Source organism: Coregonus clupeaformis, chromosome 29 (assembly GCF_020615455.1).
Source record: "Coregonus clupeaformis isolate EN_2021a chromosome 29, ASM2061545v1, whole genome shotgun sequence".
Taxonomy (NCBI): Eukaryota; Metazoa; Chordata; class Actinopteri; order Salmoniformes; family Salmonidae; genus Coregonus; species Coregonus clupeaformis.
This window is the reverse complement of record NC_059220.1, coordinates 19,877,012-19,898,295: the sequence shown is the minus strand read 5'-3', so window position 1 is coordinate 19,898,295 and position 21,284 is coordinate 19,877,012. Positions and strand designations below refer to the sequence as shown.

Sequence of the window (21,284 nt, the reverse complement as noted above, 5' to 3'; positions counted from 1 at the left end):
TCAGTGTTGTGTTTTTTTCCCAATGATAACTCAGTGAGAAACTCATACAGTCACAATAGCCCAAAGGTGTTTAGTCATTGGAAACAGTAGTTATATATTTATCACCATGACAGAGAAAATCCCTGCATGTATTGTATATTCAGTATATGTCGCTGCATATCACCATTAACTTATGTCTGTTTTGAAGTTTGAGAGTTATCTGACAAACATAGAAACAAGACAATTCATTTGTATGGTGTCTCTCTCTGCAGATTATAGTTATTGAAAGGATAGAAGTGAGCTACTGTGGCACTGACAGCAGCCATTATGAATTAGCCCTGTCAACAATGTGCACATTGGTCTTCTCTGCAGCTGTTGTGATGACACTTACCACAGAGATGAAACCTAGCTGAGCAAATAATGTACATCATCGGCGCATCCCAGAGAAAATATAGCATAAATTACAGAAAGCTAGCAAACAGTGCACTGCTTTATCCAATTATTCACTGAAGGCTATCAATCTTGTACACATCCATTCTAGAAAAGGGAGTTAGTCTGGAGATGCAAATTGCTTAAATAAGTTTCTCCATCTCATGTTACAACTGGAGACGTGATGCTTCCCGTAAGAGCTGCAATGGGAAATAACTATGAAAAAACAATTGTCTTTTCAATCAGTTTTCATCATAATTTGACATGGTGAAAGGACACAAAGAGGCACAACCTAAGGACATAAATATGTAACTTTGGCTTGTAGACCCTCTTAGCTTCATCTTTCTTTATTAGTGATATGAACAGAATGTCCCATTATACATTTTTATTGGTCAATTTTCAGTGTGACATGAACAGTCTGTCATGATTTAACTGGATATGAACCCACATGCAGACAACTACACCGAGCCAGAGAAGGTTTATTTACACAGTTCAATTGTCCAGGTTTCCACAAATAGGGGAAGAGCAAGTCCAGGTCTACCGGGAGGGTAACGGATCCAGGTTCTGAGCAGGAGAGGTACCGTAACGTCCTAGTGTCCGTGGTGAGTCCAAAAGGGAGGTCCAGTAGTGGAAAGCAGGATGGTGGTGGCAGGAGTGAAGCGGAGGCAGGAGTCAGGTTCCAATAATCTGTGGCACAGGAGAAAAGTAAATAGAACAGGCCAAAAACACAAAGAGCGAAAACAAGCAGGTTGAGTCGGCAGCGAGACTAACATGGTTATCTTGACTATGATCTGACGATGAGTGGCAAGTTTGACCGGGTCTTAAAGGCTGAGGTGATTATGGTCAATGAGCTGCAGCTGGAACCCTGACTCCCCACACCAGACTTCACTCCTGCAATCAAAAACAGACAGAGGGGAGGGGGAGAGCAGAGAGAGAGCTACCTAGCAGCAGTAGGCCTAACACAGTCACCTTCTCACCAAGCTGCTTGGCAATGGTCTTGTAGCCCATTCCAGCCTTGTGTAGGTCTACAATCTTGTCCCTGACATCCTTGGAGAGCTCTTTGTCTTGGCCATGGTGGAGAGTTTGGAATCTGATTGATTGATTGCTTCTGTGGACAGGTGTCTTTTATACAGGTAACAAGCTGAGATTAGGAGCACTCCCTTTAAGAGTGTGCTCCTAATCTCAGCTCGTTACCTGTATAAAAGACACCTGGGAGCCAGAAATCTTTCTGATTGAGAGGGTGTCAAATACTTATTTCCCTCATTAAAATGCAAATCAATTTATAACATTTTTTACATGCGTTTTTCTGGATTTTTTTGTTGTTATTCTGTCTCTCACTGTTCAAATAAACCTACCATTAAAATTATAGACTGATCATGTCTTTGTCAGTGGGCAAACGTACAAAATCAGCAGGGGATCAAATACTTTTTTCCCTCACTGTATAACCCTGCATGGTGTAATGTTTACTTTTATCACAATCAGACATAATAAAGCAAATGGAACATGACTATTGGAAAATGTCTAGGAGCACTTAGTTGACCTACCAACAAAATCTCAAGCTTAGAAAACAAACATGAACTGAAAATGTAACAAATGATTCCACTGAAATTAGCTGGAGAGTCAGGAGCACTGAGTGTTATTGAAGGTGTGTGGCCCATACTAGGGTTCTGTGTTCACGTCACATGACCTGGATTTGAACCTTTATTTTAAGCCTTTTCCACACATGAGAATTACAGCAAGAATGAAATTAATTGTCTGAGGATGGTGCTGGACCTTCTGAAATAAAAATAAAGTTTAATGAAAAAGCTTTAAACAAAGGTTAAAATCCCTGTCATGTGACATGATCAACCAAAACACAGGGCCTTTCAGCCTCACAAGGGGCCATACATTTTTCAGCTTTATGGACAGCTCCTAAACTGGCTTCATTCAGTGAAGATGAACAGCAATTAGCCAGTAGCACTAGGTGTGGCTGAAGGTGTGTGTGACCCATTACATACTCACAATGTGGTAGCTGTTCTTTCAGCACCACTAGGGACCATACAATAAGCTTGTCAGCACCACAGACAGCTCCTACAGCTCCTAACCAGGCTTCATTCAGTGCATATGAACATCAATAAATCGGGAGCACTAGCTGTAGGGGGAGGAATGTGGACCATGGTAGCTGTCCATTCAGAACCACTAGGGAAATGTTTGTCATTTAGCATACACTCTTATCCAGAGCGACTTACAGGAGCAATTAGGGTTAAGTGTCTTGCTCAAGGGCACATCTTAGGGGTGGAACGGCCAAGAGGTGGCAGAATGGAGTGCTTGGGTTGGGGTGTAGGGTTTCAGCATAGCCTGAAGGTAGGGAGAGGCAGTTCCTCTTGCTGATCTATAGGCAAGCACCATGGTCTTGTAGTGGATGAGAACTTCGACTGGAGGCCAGTTGAGTGTGCGGAGGCGCGGGGTGACATGGGAGAACTTGGGAAGGTTGAACACCAGGCGGGCTGCTACGTTCTGGATAAGTTGCAGGGGTTTGATGGCATAAGCAGGGAGCCAGCAAACAGAGAGTTGCAGTAGTCTAGACGGGAGATGACAAGAGCCTGGTTTGGAACCTGCGCCGCTTCCTGTGTGAGGAAGGGTCATACTCTACGGATGTTGTAGACATACAGTCTACAACACACACACACCAGGTCTGGCCAAGGTTTTTACCCTTCTGATGCAGTCTACGTCATGAGGCAAGACAAAGGCGCTGACTGTGGACTACAGGAAACGGAGGGCCGAGCACGCCCCCATCCACATTGACAGGGCTGTAGTGGAGCGGGTCGAGAGTTTCAAGTTCCTCTGTGTCCACATCACTAAGGAATTATCATGGTCCACACACACCAACACAGTCGTGAAGAAGGGACGACAATGCCTCTTCCCCCTCCGGAGGCTGAAAAGATTTGGAATGGGCCCTCAGATCCTCAAAAAGTTATACACAGCTGCACCATTGAGAGCATCTTGACTGGCTGCATCACCACTTGGTATGTCAACTTCTTGGCATCCAACCGCAAGGCACTATAGAGGGTAGTGCGTACAGCCCAGTACATCACTGGGGCTGAGCTCCATGTTATCCAGGACCTCTATGCCAGGCGGTGTCAGAGGAAGGCCCTAAAAGTTGTCAAAGACTCCAGCCACCCAAGTCATAGACTGTTCTCTCTGCTACCGCAGAGCAAGCGGTACCAATGCAAGTCTGGAACCAACAGAACCCTGAACAGCTTCTACCCCCCAAGCCATAAAACTGCTAAACAGTTAGTTAAATAGTTAACCAATAGCTACCCAGACTATCTGCATTGACCCTTTTTGCACTAACTCTTTTGACTCATCACACGCTGTTGCTACTGTTTATTATCTATCCTGGTTCATTGTCACTTTATCCCTACCTATACAGTGGGGGAAAAAAGTATTTAGTCAGCCACCAATTGTGCAAGTTCTCCCACTTAAAAAGATGAGAGAGGCCTGTAATTTTCATCATAGGTACACGTCAACTATGACAGACAAAATGAGAAAAAAAAATCCAGAAAATCACATTGTAGGATTTTTAATGAATGTATTTGCAAATTATGGTGGAAAATAAGTATTTGGTCAATAACAAAAGTTTCTCAATACTTTGTTATATACCCTTTGTTGGCAATGACACAGGTCAAACGTTTTCTGTAAGTCTTCACAAGGTTTTCACACACTGTTGCTGGTATTTTGGCCCATTCCTCCATGCAGATCTCCTCTAGAGCAGTGATGTTTTGGGGCTGTCGCTGGGCAACACGGACTTTCAACTCCCCTCCAAAGATTTTCTATGGGGTTGAGATCTGGAGACTGGCTAGGCCACTCCAGGACCTTGAAATGCTTCTTACGAAGCCACTCCTTTGTTGCCCGGGCAGTGTGTTTGGGATCATTGTCATGCTGAAAGACCCAGCCACGTTTCATCTTCAATGCCCTTGCTGATGGAAGGAGGTTTTCACTCAAAATCTCACGATACATGGCCCCATTCATTCTTTCCTTTACACGGATCAGTCGTCCTGGTCCCTTTGCAGAAAAAACAGCCCCAAAGCATGATGTTTCCACCCCCATGCTTCACAGTAGGTATGGTGTTCTTTGGATACAACTCAGCATTCTTTGTCCTCCAAACACGACGAGTTGAGTTTTGACCAAAAAGTTCTATTTTGGTTTCATCTGACCATATGACATTCTCCCAATCCTCTTCTGGATCATCCAAATGCACTCTAGCAAACTTCAGACGGGCCTGGACATGTACTGGCTTAAGCTGGGGGACACGTCTGGCACTGCAGGATTTGAGTCCCTGGCGGCGTAGTGTGTTACTGATGGTAGGCTTTGTTACTTTGGTCCCAGCTCTCTGCAGGTCATTCACTAGGTCCCCCCGTGTGGTTCTGGGATTTTTGCTCACCGTTCTTGTGATCATTTTGACCCCACGGGGTGAGATCTTGCGTGGAGCCCCAGATCGAGGGAGATTATCAGTGGTCTTGTATGTCTTCCATTTCCTAATAATTGCTCCCACAGTTGATTTCTTCAAACCAAGCTGCTTACCTATTGCAGATTCAGTCTTCCCAGCCTGGTGCAGGTCTACAATTTTGTTTCTGGTGTCCTTTGACAGCTCTTTGGTCTTGGCCATAGTGGAGTTTGGAGTGTGACTGTTTGAGGTTGTGGACAGGTGTCTTTTATACTGATAACAAGTTCAAACAGGTGCCATTAATACAGGTAACGAGTGGAGGACAGAGGAGCCTCTTAAAGAATAAGTTACATGTCTGTGAGAGCCAGAAATCTTGCTTGTTTGTAGGTGACCAAATACTTATTTTTCACCATAATTTGCAAATAAATTCATAAAAAATCCTACAATGTGATTTTCTGGAGAAAAAAAATCTCAATTTGTCTGTCATAGTTGACGTGTACCTATGATGAACATTACAGGCCTCTCTCATCTTTTTAAGTGGGAGAACTTGCACAATTGGTGGCTGACTAAATACTTTTTTTCCCCACTGTATGTACATATCTACATCAATTACCTCAGTTCACACACCCACATATACACACACACACACACACACACACACACACACACAACCACGCACGCACACACAAGGACACCCCCTTCACTAATCCAATATTTTGCCATGATAAATATGACAGTTTTGTCATTTGATGGTGTCCAATTATCCACAAATCACCCATTTTCAATACACCACTAATTATGATTGAAATAATCATGTGGTCTAGCACATGGTGACCAGATAAACTGCATTTGATTTGGCAAATTAGCCAGAAGTCTGTCAATATCATCACTAGAAATAGCAGAACATGTATTCTTATTCATTCTGTGGCATATAGCACGTCATGCTGCTGCAAGGGCCATTGCAGACCCTATAGCGTATTTTATGTCCTTCTCTCATTAATTATTGGTGCGTTGCGATTTTTAATGCGTCTTCTGGGTTTTTAACTAATTATTAACTTGTGCTCTAGCCCGTAACGCGTGGCGAATGGAATCCGCTGCGAGGGAGCTCAGCGTCCAGGTACACCTCAGAAAATGCGCAGCTCCTCAGACGTGTTTGTGTTGCACAATGCCCCATATAGCGCTGACTAAAGGTGAACGGAGAGCCGCGTTCAATGCTTATTCTTTTAAGATCTTCAGCCGCACAACACAGGGAGACCTGCTTGACGCAAATCTGGTCCGGACACCGCTGTGTCTTCTGAAATGCTCGAATTAGCCAAAGGAGATTGGATCTGCCTAGCATATTGATACGGTTCAGCTACTGCATGCATCCCGGCAACGTCTTCTTGCGCAATCATCGACACCTCGGGTGAAACGCGAATAGCCTACCCATTTTATTTCAAAGTCACCGAATTTTCTACGAAATAGCGTGTTTTTTGTGCAAATATAGTTTTGATGTTGGTAAAAAGACGCGCATGCGTTGGTCTTGGAATAATTGGGCAGCCTGTGACTTAAGTAGGTAGCATTCCTGAAATCTTCGCTCTAAGTCATCTCTCTGACCAAAGTTAGTGATGTGCACGGCTTTAGACCGCGGACGCTGGGGGATTTTTTGTATTTTCCTCATGGTCGCCATGGTCTGCGGCGCTCAAAGGTGAGATCCAACGGGTGTGATGTCTTGTTTCTGCCTGTCTTGCCTGTCCCTTTGCAGTTTAAAAAAAACTAAGCTTCTGAATCAATACCATATATTTTCCCTTTAGCGCCAACGAGCCTAGCAACATGTCATTTGTGAAAGCTACCGTCGACAAACTGCTAAAGGGGTATGACATTCGTCTGAGGCCTGATTTTGGAGGTAAATACCTTTTTTTGTGGTGAAGTATACCCAATGTTGGCTAATAACTAATAACACGTCGCATGCAGATTCATTTGTCGCGTCAGCGAGATGTCTGATTAAAAAGCCCCTGATACCTGTTTTACATGCGATTTAAAGGTGCCCCTGTGGACGTTGGCATGAGCATAGATATCGCCAGTATCGACATGGTTTCGGAAGTCAACATGGTAAGTAGCCTACCCAATGTTTTTTTTTTTGCAAGGGAGATGTGCCTCGTGCAACACATGTTAGTGTGAGAACACAGACCACGTGATTACCGCTTGGGTAATTTTCTGCGTATTTGCGTGTTTCATGCCACTGTCCTCTAGATGTAGTGATAAATCCTTGTATTTTTGTCTTTGCCCTTGTTTGGCTACTAGTATAACGTTTTTCCGTTGACCAAAATGGTTCGTTGCATTTCAGCACCAAGGAGAGCTACTGCAATGTGTGAAATCCATCGTATGCATAAACTTCCCTGTAGTGTCAAAACCACATGCGTGTACCTACATAATTGTGAGGTCTTACATATATACATTACGAGCTCTGATACAGGATGAATTGATGAAGAGGAGACTAAAACATAGTGCTTGTGTGCATATTTGCTGGTTTGGCCTCAATGCAGTAATTACATAACGTTGTCAGTGACTCAACAAGGAGGCCCAGAAAAGCCAAATTGTGATTCTGAATGTGGGCACTTGGTGTGTGCATATGAGCATTGTCATGGTGCCAGTGATATATACAAATTAATGTATGATTGGTTCAACTTGTCTTAAAAAATAATAACAGCAGGCATGACTATAAAGTGTGTGTGTGTGTGTGTGGCGTGTATGTACTGTATGTGCATGTGTGGCGAGGGAGAAAATATTTTGTTCTGCTCAGCTTCCAAGCAAACACTGAGTGTTTATGGAATGTTGGGTAGTTCAATGTTTTCACAATGCTACAGAAAACTGCAGTCTTTACAGTCATATTGCTCTGGGAGCTTTGGCATGTCTGCAACAATGTTCTGGGAATGTCATGGGACTGTTTTAAAGTTGCTCTGTGTGTCTTAAAACTGCTGGAAAATTGGATAGAGTGATGTTCTAAGAAAATGTTTTGGAAATGTTGGATGGTGTGTGGCTGAGTGTTTTGTATAAATGTAAAAATGAGCAGGCATGTTCATAAAACCAAACCATGTTTCAGTGTGTAAGGCAGCTATAGCTAAAGGATAGCAGATACGAAACATCTATTTACAACTAGAAATAATGTTACAACAATAAGGTGTATTGCAACTGCTATAGCAACACATTTACAAGTCCCCTCCACATAACACACATACAGTGGGGAAAAAAAGTATTTAGTCAGCCACCAATTGTGCAAGTTCTCCCACTTAAAAAGATGAGAGAGGCCTGTAATTTTCACCATAGGTACACGTCAACTATGACAGACAAAATGAGAAAAAACAATCCAGAAAATCACATTGTAGGATTTTTAATGCATTTATTTGCAAATTATGGTGGAAAATAAGTATTTGTTCAATAACAAAAGTTTCTCAATACTTTGTTATATACCCTTTGTTGGCAATGACACAGGTCAAACGTTTTCTGTAAGTCTTCACAAGGTTTTCACACACTGTTGCTGGTATTTTGGCCCATTCCTCCATGCAGATATCCTATAGAGCAGTGATGTATTGGGGCTGTCGCTGGGCAACACGGACTTTCATCTCCCTCCAAAGATTTTCTATGGGGTTGAGATCTGGAGACTGGCTAGGCCACTCCAGGACCTTGAAATGCTTCTTACGAAGCCACCCCTTCGTTTCCCGGGCGGTGTGTTTGGGATCATTGTCATGCTGAAAGACCCAGCCACGTTTCATCTTCAATGCCCTTGCTGATGGAAGGAGGTTTTCACTCAAAATCTCACGAAACATGGCCCCATTCATTCTTTCCTTTACACGGATCAGTCGTCCTGGTCCCTTTGTAGAAAAACAGCCCCAAAGCAGGATGTTTCCACCCCCATGCTTCACAGTAGGTATGGTGTTCTTTGGATGCAACTCAGCATTCTTTGTCCTCCAAACACGACGAGTTGAGTTTTTACCAAAAAGTTATATTTTGGTTTCATCTGACCATATGACATTCTCCCAATCCTCTTCTGGATCATCCAAATGCACTCTAGCAAACTTCAGACGGGCCTGGACATGTACTGGCTTAAGCAGGGGGACACGTCTGTCACTGCAGGATTTGAGTCCCTGGCGGCGTAGTGTGTTACTGATGGTAGACTTTGGTCCCAGCTCTCTGCAGGTCATTCACTAGGTCCCCCCGTGTGGTTCTGGGATTTTTGCTCACTGTTCTTGTGATCATTTTGACCCCACGGGGTGAGATCTTGTGTGGAGCCCCAGATCGAGGGAGATTATCAGTGGTCTTGTATGTCTTCCATTTCCTAATAATTGCTCCCACAGTTGATTTCTTCAAACCAAGCTGCTTACCTATTGCAGATTCAGTCTTCCCAGCCTGGTGCAGGTCTACAATTGTGTTTCTGATGTCTTTTGACAGCTCTTTGGTCTTGGCCATAGTGGAGTTTGGAGTGTGACTGTTTGAGGTTGTGGACAGGTGTCTTTTATACTGATAACAAGTTCAAACAGGTGCCATTAATACAGGTAACGAGTGGAGGACAGAGGAGCCTCTTAAAGAAGAAGTTACAGGTCTGTGAGAGCCAGAAATCTTGCTTGTTTGTAGGTGACCAAATACTTATTTTCCACCATAATTTGCAAATAAATTCATAAAAAATCCTACAATGTGATTTTCTGGATTTTTTTTTCTCAATTTGTCTGTCATAGTTGACGTGTACCTATGATGAAAATTACAGGCCTCTCTCATCTTTTTAAGTTGGAGAACTTGCACAATTGGTGGCTGACTAAATACTTTTTTTCCCCACTGTATACACTAACACAAACAAACACACACACACACGGAGTGGCCAGACGGAAGCCACTCCTCAGTAAAAGGCACATGACAGCCCACTTGGAGTTTGCCAAAAGGCACCTAAAGAATAGGCGAAACTCCCCAAATACACGTGTGCCAAGCTTGTAGCGTCGTACCCAAGAAGACTTGAGGCTGTAATCGCTGCCAAAGGTGCTTCAACAAAGTACTGAGTAAAGGGTCTGAATACTTATCTAAATGTGATATTTCTGCTGTTAAAAAAATAAAAAATGTCTAAAACAAATTTTACACCTGTTTATGCTTTGTCACAATGGTGTATTGTGTGTAGATTGATGAGGGATTTTTTTTATCCATTTAAGAATAAGGCAGTAACAAAACAAAATGTTGAAAAAGTGAAGGGGTCTGAATACTTTCCAAATGCACTGTATATTAGAGTGACGCTATACACACTGGAAATCATGTGTTGGTAGCACTTTATAATAACTCCACATAATAAAGTATTTATAATAGATTAGTAAATAGTTTATTTATCATTTGTTAATCATTACTCCCAAATTTGTAAATGTTAGTAACCTAGTTATTCACACATTTATAAACAACCTTTAAATAATTGAATAATGATTCATAAGATCATTCATAAGACGTTTAATATAGGTCCTTGTGAACCATTTACTAATCATAAATTAAATATGTTTATGTATGGACTCATCTAAAGTGTGGGCTATTCATACTTTATAAATACTTTATAAATGTTTTGAGTGACCAGTGTAATTTCTCACAAAAAGATGGACATGCCATTGGTAGACGTTCCAGAAGTACCTGATGCTCCTTAAGGTCTCAAAATGGCCCCTAGAACATATCAATGGTAAAAGAATAAGCACACAACACAGGACATTTATCCCAAAACAGTCACACTGTTGTAATAGTGTGATGTGTAACTTCAGACACACTATACTGAGTAAAATAAAATGTTTAGTCCAAAAATGCTAACATAAATGTTTCTTGGCAGTGACTTTTCTACCAAAACCAAAGTGTGGATTGCAGTCACTCCTTAGAGCATTCTAATCTCGGTTAACCCAGAACTAAAATCTTGCATAATTTGGTCAGCTGCATGATTAAATTCTGGGTCCATACGTGATAGAAATTGGGTGTTCCGGTTTGCGATCCTGGTACGTCGAAATAATCAGTGACGCAAACCCAAACACCGGAACTACTGCTGCTCGTTATCCTACGCATTCCATCCAGTCGCAACAGATTAATCGGTTTACACGAGAGATTAAGAGCAGTCCATAGACTGCTTACAAGGTAAGGAAACAAATATCTGAATTGTCAGCTTCCTGCCTCCTGTTTGTCTCCGGGCCTCTAGAGGTCATCTGTGTTCCCCTCTGCCTTAGTTCTTCCTCGTGTGTGTCAGCTTCCTGCCTCCTGTTTGTCTCCGGGCCTCTAGAGGTCATCTGTGTTCCCCTCTGCCTTAGTTCTTCCTCATGTGTCCTAATTAGCTTGATCCAGGTCACCTGTGCCTTGTTTCCCCTTGTGTATTTTAGCTGTGTGTTTTCCCCTTGTTTCTCACTTGGTTATTGCGTCCTGACTATGTGTCTCCTGCTTTGTCCCACCGTGTCTGTCCTAGTAAGTTGTTCAAAGTTATCTTTAGTTTGTTTTTCTCCCCTCGTGGAGTTGTTTTGTTTTGCCTCCTGTTTTGGAACATTAAATCTACTTGCCTGGAGTATTGCCTTGGGTGTTTCATTTGGGTCCTACAACACCTCCTCTGTGGCTAAGGGGTAGTACCCCCAGCTCTCCACATCTGAGACCGGAGTTTCTAGCCCGGCTTGTGACAGAATAACCAAGTCAATCATGGACCCAGAAACACTCAGTTCCCCGGACCTGTTGGCGGTGATCACTCGACATGAGGCTTCTTTCAAGCGCCATGAAGCCGTTCTCAGCCGACAAGAGGAGCTGATGGCTAGTCATTCTCAACTCCTGGCCGAAAAGATGAGTTCCCTCCGCCAGCTATTTGAACGCCTCCCTGGTCCTCTCCCTTCCCCCAGGTCACCCCCCAGTGACGACAGGTCGTCTCGGTTGGCGGAGCCCCGACTACCACCTCCCAAGCCCTTTTCTGGGGATCCAAGCTCTTGCCAGGGTTTCCTCACCCAATGCTCCCTCACCTTCGAGCTCCAACCCTCAAGTTTTCCCACAGACCGTTCCAAGATTGCCTACATCATTACCCTTCTTTCAGACAAGGCGCTCGCCTGGGCTTCTGCGGTGTGGCAGTCCCAGGAGGCCTGTTGTGACTCCCACGCTGCATTTGTAGAAGAGTTCAAGCGGGTGTTCGATCATCCTGTCAGTGGGCGGGAGGCTTCCAAGCGCCTACTGTCTCTCCGTCAGGGGCCCCAAGCACGGCAGATTTTGCCATTGATTTCCGGACCATAGCAGCAAGGAGCGGATGGAATGATGAAGCGCTGAGGGTCTGCTTTCAGGGAGGGTTATCTGAGCCCCTTCAAGATGAGTTAGCCACCCGAGAACCAGCTGGTGATCTCGAGTCCCTCATAGCCTTGGCCATCCGCCTGGACAATCGTCTAAGAGAGCGGAGAACGGCTCGCCGTCAGGTGTCTCATTCCCAAGTTCCTCTGAGCAGCTCTGTTTCTCCTGTTTGGACTCCGTCATTCAGAGCTTCCCCGGCTCCTGAACTGCTCCAGGATTCCCCGGAGAGCATGCAGTTAGGCCGTTCCAGGCTTTCTCCCAACGAAAGGGAACGTCGCATGAGGGAACGTCGGTGCCTCTACTGCGGGGTTGCCGGCCACTTCCGCTCCACTTGCCCTGAGCTTTCGGGAAACGCCTGTCCCCGCCCAGCTACAGGAGGGCTGTGATGGGGAGAGTTAGAGCGCCTCCTACTAACGCTGTCCTGGCTATTCCAGCCACTCTGTCCTGGGGGGGCCACCAGCATCGGGTCCAGGCTATGATCGATTCCGGTGCCGCAGGTGATTTCCTGGATGTAAACTTGGCTAAGGAACTTAAGATCCCTACCCAACTACTTCCTCAACCCCAGGCAGTTACAGCCTTAGATGGCAGACCTCTGGAACCAGGAAAGGTTACCGAGGCGACTCAGTCCCTGCGACTTACCATCTCTCAACACCAGCAGGAGGAGACCTTCTATCTCATTGACTCTCCCGAGTATCCTATTATCCTGGGTCACCCTTGGCTATGCAGACATAATCCCCAGATCGACTGGCCTACGGGCACCATTCTAAGCTGGGGTCCCGCCTGCCAACTCACCTGCATGCTTCAGAGTCCCTCAGCCCCTAGTACCCAGTTTCAAGAGTCTGTTGACGTCTCCCGAGTCCCCAGTGTTTACCATCGGTTCAAGGCAGTGTTCAGCAAGGCCCGGGCTACTTCCTTACCGCCTCATCGCACGTATGACTGTGCCATTGATCTACTCCCTGGGTGCTGCCCTCCCAGAGGTCGGATCTTTTCCTTGTCCTCCCCGAGCACGCAGCTATGGACACCTACATTAAGGAGTCCTTGGCAGCCGGCCTCATCTATGCCTCTACTTCCCGGCTGGGGCGGGCTTCTTTTTGTTGAAAAGAAAGACGGGGGTCTTAGGCCTTGTATTGATTACCGGGGACTCAACAAGATCACGGTTCGGAATCGATACCCCCTTCCTCTCATGGCCACTGCTTTTGAGCTGCTTCAAGGGGCTTCCATTTTTACTAAGCTGGATCTCCGCAATGCTTACCATCTCGTGCGGATCCGGCAAGGAGACGAATGGAAGACGGCGTTCAACACGCCCACGGGGCACTATGAATATCGGGTGATGCCGTTCGGGCTCACCAATGCCCCCGCAGTATTCCAAGCCCTGATTAATGATGTTCTCCGGGATATGCTTAATCTGTTCGTCTTCGTGTACCTGGACGATATCCTCATCTTCTCGAGGTCACTGAAGGAGCATGAGGGGCATGTTAGCAGGGTTCTCCAGAGGCTCCTTGACAATCACCTCTACGTTAAGCCTGAGAAGTGTGAATTTCATGTTTCTCAGACTCAGTTTCTCGGGTTTGTTGTCACTCCCGGGCACCTAGAGATGGATCCCAAGAAGGTCAAGGCGGTCCACGATTGGCCCACACCTGCCACGGTCAAGGAGGTTCAACGGTTCATTGGCTTTTCTAACTTCTATCGGAAGTTCATTAAGAATTTCAGCTCGGTGGTAGCCCCCTTGACGACGCTTACCAAGGGAGGAGGGACCAAGATTCACTGGGGTCCGGAAGCAGCAGGGGCCTTCGAGGATCTCAAGCGCCGCTTCACGTCTGCTCCGATTCTGGTGACCCCTGACCCAGAGAGACCTTTCGTGGTGGAGGTGGACGCCTCAGAGGTGGGGGTGGGAGCCGTCCCTGTCACAGAGGGGTGCGGATGGGAGATTACACCCTTGTGCCTTCATGTCTCGCCGCCTGTCTGAGGCCGAGCGCAACTACCACGTGGGGATCTAGAGTTGCTTGCGGTAAAACTGGCATTGGAAGAGTGGCGCCATTGGCTTGAGGGGGCTCAGCACCCTTTCCAGGTTCTCACAGACCACAAGAACCTGGAATATCTCCAACAGGCTAAGCGGATGAACCCTCGGCAAGCACGATGGTCCCTTTTCTTTAATCGATTCCAGTTCCTCCTGACTTACCGACCTGGCACCAAGAACGTCAAGCCGGATGCTCTGTCTCGAGTCTATTCTCCCGAGTTACAAGAGAAGCCCCTTGGCATCGATTATTCCGAGGTCTAGGATCGTCGCACCTCTTCAGTGGGAACTAGAAAGAGGGGTACGAGAAGCTCTTGTCCAGGAGCCCGATCCAGGCGGTGGTCCTGCCGGTCGCCTGTACGTTCCTCTCTCTGTTCGGGGCCGCGTCTTGCAGTGGGGTCATGAGTCGCCCTTGACATGCCATCCAGGCAGTGCTCGCACACTGGAGTTCCTCCGACGGCGGTTTTGGTGGCCGTCCATCAAGAAGGACGTGCAGGTCTATGTTGAGGCCTGCCCTGTGTGCAACCAGGGAAAGTCGACACGCCAGCGACCCCAGGGACTGCTCCATCCCTTACCTGTTCCTCGAAGGCCATGGTCACACCTTTCTCTGGACTTTGTTACGGGACTTCCTCTATCCCAGGGCAACACCGTCATCCTAGTGGTGGTAGACCGGTTCTCTAAGGCTGCCCGGTTTATTCCCCTGCCCAAGCTGCCCTCGGCTAAGGAGACTGCTGAGCTCCTCATGAACCATGTCTTCCGGATATTTGGTATTCCCCTGGACGTGGTCTCTGACCGAGGTCCCCAATTCTCGTCCCGGTTTTGGGGGGCCTTCTGCAGGCTTGTTGGGGCCACAGCCAGCCTATCGTCGGGGGTTCCATCCAGAGTCTAATGGCCAAACGGAACGGATTAATCAGGATCTGGAGACCACCCTGCGGTGTATGGCGGCCAGTAATCCCACGTCTTGGGCCACCTATATCATTTGGGCTGAATATGCCCACAACACCCTCCAGTCCTCAGCCACCGGATTGTCCCCCTTCGAATGCCAGTTCGGTTACAACCCTCCATTGTTTCCAGAGGAGGAGGCGCAAGTTGGTGTTCCCTCGGCCCAGCGCTTTGTCCAACGCTGTAGGCGGACCTGGAAGAAGGCCAGGCGTGCCCTCCTTCGGACCTCCCAGAGATACCAAAGTCAGGCTAATCGCCACCGCCGGACGGCCCCTAGTTTCCGAGCTGGTCAGAGAGTTTGGTTGGCCACTAAGAACCTGCCCCTCCGGGTCGAATCCAGGAAGCTTTCCCAGAGATACATCGGGCCTTTCCGCATTGCTAGAAAGGTTAACCCTGTGTCGTATCGTTTGGTTCTCCCTCGCTCCCTTAGAGTTAACCCCACTTTCCATGTTTCACTCCTTAAACCTGTCTTGTCTTCTCCCTTTGCCCCCCCACGCAGACCCCCGCCACCTCCCAGGATCATTGACGGCCAGCCAGCCTACACAGTCCGCCGGATACTGGACTCCCGGAGGGTCCAGAACTCTCTGCAGTATCTGGTGGACTGGGAGGGCTACGGGCCGGAGGAGCGCTCCTGGGTTCCAGCCAGGGACATCCTGGACCCAGGTTTGATCCGAGATTTTCGCACCCCTGGGGCCAGGGTGTTCTGGAAGGAACGTCAGGAGTCGTTCCTAGAGGAGGGGGTCCTGTCAGCTTCCTGCCTCCTGTTTGTCTCCGGGCCTCTAGAGGTCATCTGTGTTCCCCTCTGCCTTAGTTCTTCCTCGTGTGTGTCAGCTTCCTGCCTCCTGTTTGTCTCCGGGCCTCTAGAGGTCATCTGTGTTCCCCTCTGCCTTAGTTCTTCCTCATGTGTCCTAATTAGCTTGATCCAGGTCACCTGTGCCTTGTTTCCCCTTGTGTATTTTAGCTGTGTGTTTTCCCCTTGTTTCTCACTTGGTTATTGCGTCCTGACTATGTGTCTCCTGCTTTGTCCCACCGTGTCTGTCCTAGTAAGTTGTTCAAAGTTATCTTTAGTTTGTTTTTCTCCCCTCGTGGAGTTGTTTTGTTTTGCCTCCTGTTTTGGAACATTAAATCTACTTGCCTGGAGTATTGCCTTGGGTGTTTCATTTGGGTCCTACAACACCTCCTCTGTGGCTAAGGGGTAGTACCCCCAGCTCTCCACATCTGAGACCGGAGTTTCTAGCCCGGCTTGTGACATGAATACATTATTTCGTGGATCTAGCCCATTAAGTTTATAGAGTTACTAGCTTTAAAGGTCCAGTCAAGGTGCCGCTAAACAAAGCTATGTGTGAAAATACATGTAACATTTCTAGACAAGGGAGTCATAACCATCAGTCTGCAAATCATAACTGTAGGAAACTCTGGTTAGCCAAAAACACTACAAAAGCTCATGTGAAAAGGTTAAACATTTGTCCAATGTTCGTCATTGGTAGGGTCCCGAATAGTCTCATCTCTATAGTTCTTTCAAACACACAAATGGTATTCTTTATGCTATTTGTCTCATGACTCCTGCGTGCATTGTTGACCATGACCTTGCTTGTTTACCCGCCCGTGGGACAGACTGTTTGTTCCCACACTCTGACTCACTATTGGTTACACGGTCTCTTGGACTCCCATCCTATTCTAACCACCTCTCGCCGGCTTTGTATTCATGTTACCTGATGAAATTGCTGTACAATATGATCTTGTTGCCATCTGATACACATTCAAATGTCATAAAAAATGTCAAAGGTCCTAAATTATGTCACCATTGCCCTTGATTCTAAGCAATGTTGTGCTGCTATTTTTATTGACTTGGCCAAAGCTTTTGATACGGTAGACCATTCCATCCTTGTCGGCCGGCTAAGGAGTATTGGTGTCTCTGAGGGGTCTTTGGCCTGGTTTGCTAACTACCTCTCTCAAAGAGTGCAGTGTATAAAGTCAAAGCATCTGCTATCTCAGTCACTGCCTGTCACCAAGGGAATACCCCAGGGCTCGATCCTAGGCCCCACGCTCTTCTCAATTTACATCAACAATATAGCTCAGGCAGTAGGAAGCTCTCTCATCCATTTATATGCAGATGATACAGTCTTATACTCAGCTGGCCCCTCCCCGGATTTTGTGTTAAACGCTCTACAACAAGCTTTCTCTGCCCTTAACCTTGTTCTGAACACCTCCAAAACAAAGGTAATGTTGTTTGGTAAGAAGAATGCCCATCTCCCCACCGGTGTGATTACTACCTCTGAGGGTTTAGAGCTTGAGGTAGTCACCTCATACAAGTACTTGGGAGTATGGCTAGACAGTACACTGTCTTTCTCTCAGCACATATCAAAGCTGCAGGCTAAGGTTAAATCTAGACTTGGTTTCCTTTATCGTAATCACTCCTCTTTCACCCCAGCTGCCAAACTAACCCTGATTCAGATGACCATCTACCCATGCTAGATTACGGAGACGTAATTTATAGATTGGCAGGTAAGGGTGCTCTCGAGTGGCTAGATGTTCTTTACCATTCGGCCATCAGATTTGCCACCAATGCTCCGTATAAGACACATCACTGCACTCTATACTCCTCTGTAAACTGGTCATCTCTGTATACCCGTCGCAAGACCCACTGGTTGATGCTTATTTACAAAACACTCTTAGGTCTCACTCCCCCCTATCTGAGATACCTACTGCAGCCCTCATCCTCCACATACAATACCCGTTCTGCCAGTCACATTCTGTTAAAGGTCCCCAAAGCACACACATCCCTGGGTCGGTCCTCTCTCCATCTCTTCACTCAAAGACTCAATCATGGACACTCTTACTGACAATTGTGGCTGCTTCGCGTGATGTATTGTTGTCTCTACCTTCTTGCCCTCTGTGCTGTTGTCTGTGCCCAATAATGTTTGTACCATGTCTTGTGCTGCTACCATGTTGTGCTGCTGCCATGTTGTGTTGCTACCATGTTGTTTTCATGTTGGGTTGCTACCTTGCTGTGTTGTTGTGTGTTGCTGCCATGCTATGTTGTTGTCTTAGGTCTCTCTTTATGTAGTGTTGTGTTGTCTCTCTTTATGTAGTGTTGTGTTGTCTCTCTGGTTGTGATGTGTGTTTGGTCCTATACTTATTTATATGTTTGTAATCCCAGCCCCCGTCCCCGCAGGAGGCCTTTTGCCTTTTGGTAGGCCGTCATTGTAAATAAGAATTTGATCTTAACTGACTTGACTAGTTAAATAAAGGTTAAATTAAAAACATTAAAAAACATTTAAAATGTTCTCTCAAACACCCATAATGAAGCAGGTTTTTGATTGGTGAACCTTTTTAGTAGAATAATGATAATTCCAAAGTAATAGATGTAATAACATAGTAATATATCTGTCATGGATCATTATATCTGGTTTCAACACCATTGATGAACAACAGACTATTTGCACTTTGACATACGAAATTATTATAACTTAGTATCTGTTTTTCCGGTCATTCAACTGGCTATTGAGTATCAATGACATTGCCTTCATACATTCCACATTTGTATATTTTTTCTCATTTCTAACATTTTTGGTTGTCTAAAAGCCATTCATCCAAAGAAATGGGTCCCGTTACTGAGCAGCCTACTACTGAGTTATTTGTGACATCCGATAGTAGAGGGCCTGCAGTAGCTTTCCACAGGTGAGTTGCCCTTCTGAAATTGCCTTTTATTCTTGGGTTGTAAAAGGCTTCATTAAATTATAAATTGTAAGTCACAAGCTTGCACCTGAACAAAGCCTTTTACATGATTTACATTCATAGCATTCATACATAAGTCATTTCCACATGATATACTGAATTTGTCAAGTAAATGTAGACAGAGTTTGTGGAGTCAATGATGTGCTATGAATTGTTTATTAGGTTGGATTCCTACTGACAATATCTCCTCTGGGAAAATGGAAGGTGCTGCTTTCTCTGAGCCGGTCCCAGAGGAATTCTGATTGGAAAGCCTAACAGCCTGGACGGGTCATTGATTGTGCCTCTGTGGCCTCTTCCCGGTTTAGCATTTTAATGTGTATGAGACTGGGAGGCTGGAAGGGGTTTTATGCTCTGTCTGATAGAGACATTTGGCACTGGCTCTCCTTGAGAAAGGCCACACTGAAACGTTGGTCATACTGGTCACGATATAAATATCCATCCATAAATTGATTATATACTATAGTACGCCTATTGCTATTTCAATGCATGCACTTCACACCCTGCTTCAGCAACATCACTGTCACCCAGTAGACTTTTGGGGGTAAGCGCTGTAGTCTTGGCCAGGTCATTACAATCTTTCCTGGTAAATAAAGGTTGTGAATAAATACCTGACTTCCACTCGACTACCACACTGTAGCATATTTGAACACACACTTACCCCACCAGAGATGCCACCAGGGGTCTTTTCACAGTCCCCAAATCCAGAGCAAATTCAAGAAAGTGTACAGTATAATATAGAGCCATTATTGCATGGAACTCCCTTCCATCTCATATTTCTCAAATGAACAGAAAACCTGGTTTCAAAAAACAGATAAAGCAACACCTCATGGCACAAGGCCTCTCCCCTATTTGACCAGGTCCCAGTTTCTTTATAATGTACTGTAATGTTTGGGTGTAACCTTTTCAGCGTTTGATGCTTGAAGGATAGAAACAGTTTTTTTTTGTAGTTATGAAAATTGACGTCGCTCAGTCATAGAGGATGTCCCTCTTAATGAAACTCTCCTTTTCTCCCACTTTTGTCAAATTCTCTGCAGACTTCACACCCCATTAGCTTTTGGTTAAAGCTCCTCAGCTAAAGCCGCTTGACTATCCCTGACGGACGCCAACGTGCTTCAATGGTATAACCTCAAGTTAAATACATTTGTGATAGATTAGCAAAGGAAACATTTAGAGGAGCAAGACACAGCTGACTAAGATGATGATTTTATTCAAATAGCTCTTTGGAAAGACTCCATTTTGAACTAGAAATTATATTCCTTAGAAAATGAGATCCGCAAATGCAAGTGAGCCAATTAACAGCCAAGTAATGTTACTGATAAAAGTATATAGTATGTGAGCTAATCATGGTTTGGAAGAGCAGTTTATACAGTGAGGGAAAAAAGTATTTGATCCCCTGCTGATTTTGTATGTTTGCCCACTGACAAAGAAATGATCAGTCTATAATTTTAATGGTAGGTTTATTTGAACAGTGAGAGACAGAATAACAAAAAAAAAATCCAGAAAAAACGCATGTCAAAAATGTTATAAATTGATTTGCATTTTAATGAGGGAAATAAGTATTTGACCCCTCTGCAAAACATGACTTAGTACTTGGTGGCAAAACCCTTGTTGGCAATCACAGAGGTCAGACGTTTCTTGTAGTTGGCCACCAGGTTTGCACACATCTCAGGAGGGATTTTGTCCCACTCCTCTTTGCAGACATTAAGGTTTCGAGGCTGACGTTTGGCAACTCGAACCTTCAGCTCCCTCCACAGATTTTCTATGGGATTAAGGTCTGGAGACTGGCTAGGCCACTCCAGGACCTTAATGTGCTTCTTCTTGAGCCACTCCTTTGTTGCCTTGGCCGTGTGTTTTGGGTCATTGTCATGCTGGAATACCCATCCACGACCTGTTTTCAATGCCCTGGCTGAGGGAAGGAGGTTCTCACCCAAGATTTGACGGTACATGGCCCCGTCCATCGTCCCTTTGATGCGGTGAAGTTGTCCTGTCCCCTTAGCAGAAAAACACCCCCAAAGCATAATGTTTCCACCTCCATGTTTGACGGTGGGGATGGTGTTCTTGGGGTTATAGGCAGCATTCCTCCTCCTCCAAACACGGCGAGTTGAGTTGATGCCAAAGAGCTCCATTTTGGTCTCATCTGACCACAACACTTACAACCAGTTCTCCTCTGAATCATTCAGATGTTCATTGGCAAACTTCAGACGGGCCTGTATATGTGCTTTCTTGAGCAGGGGGACCTTGCGGGCGCTGCAGGATTTTAGTCCTTCACGGCGTAGTGTGTTACCAATTGTTTTCTTGGTGACTATGGTCCCAGCTGCCTTGAGATCATTGACAAGATCCTCCCGTGTAGTTCTGGGCTGATTCCTCACCGTTCTGATGATCATTGCAACTCCACGAGGTGAGATCTTGCATGGAGCCCCAGGCCGAGGGAGATTGACAGTTCTTTTGTCTTTCTTTCATTTG

At 45.6% G+C, this 21,284-nt stretch overlaps 1 protein-coding gene across 1 annotated transcript in view; it reads left to right on the top strand.

Annotated features, from left to right (window-relative positions):
* Positions 1 to 5,903: 5,903 nt before the first annotated feature.
* The window catches only part of LOC121544797 (gamma-aminobutyric acid receptor subunit beta-1), a 69,736-nt gene continuing 54,355 nt past the window's right edge, over positions 5,904 to 21,284 (top strand). The window contains exons 1-3 of the mRNA XM_041854950.2: positions 5,904 to 6,521; positions 6,628 to 6,719; positions 6,858 to 6,925. Coding sequence (XP_041710884.1) covers positions 6,442 to 6,521; positions 6,628 to 6,719; positions 6,858 to 6,925 — 240 coding nt within the window. The 5' untranslated portion in view covers positions 5,904 to 6,441. The remainder of the gene's footprint in view (positions 6,522 to 6,627; positions 6,720 to 6,857; positions 6,926 to 21,284) is intronic.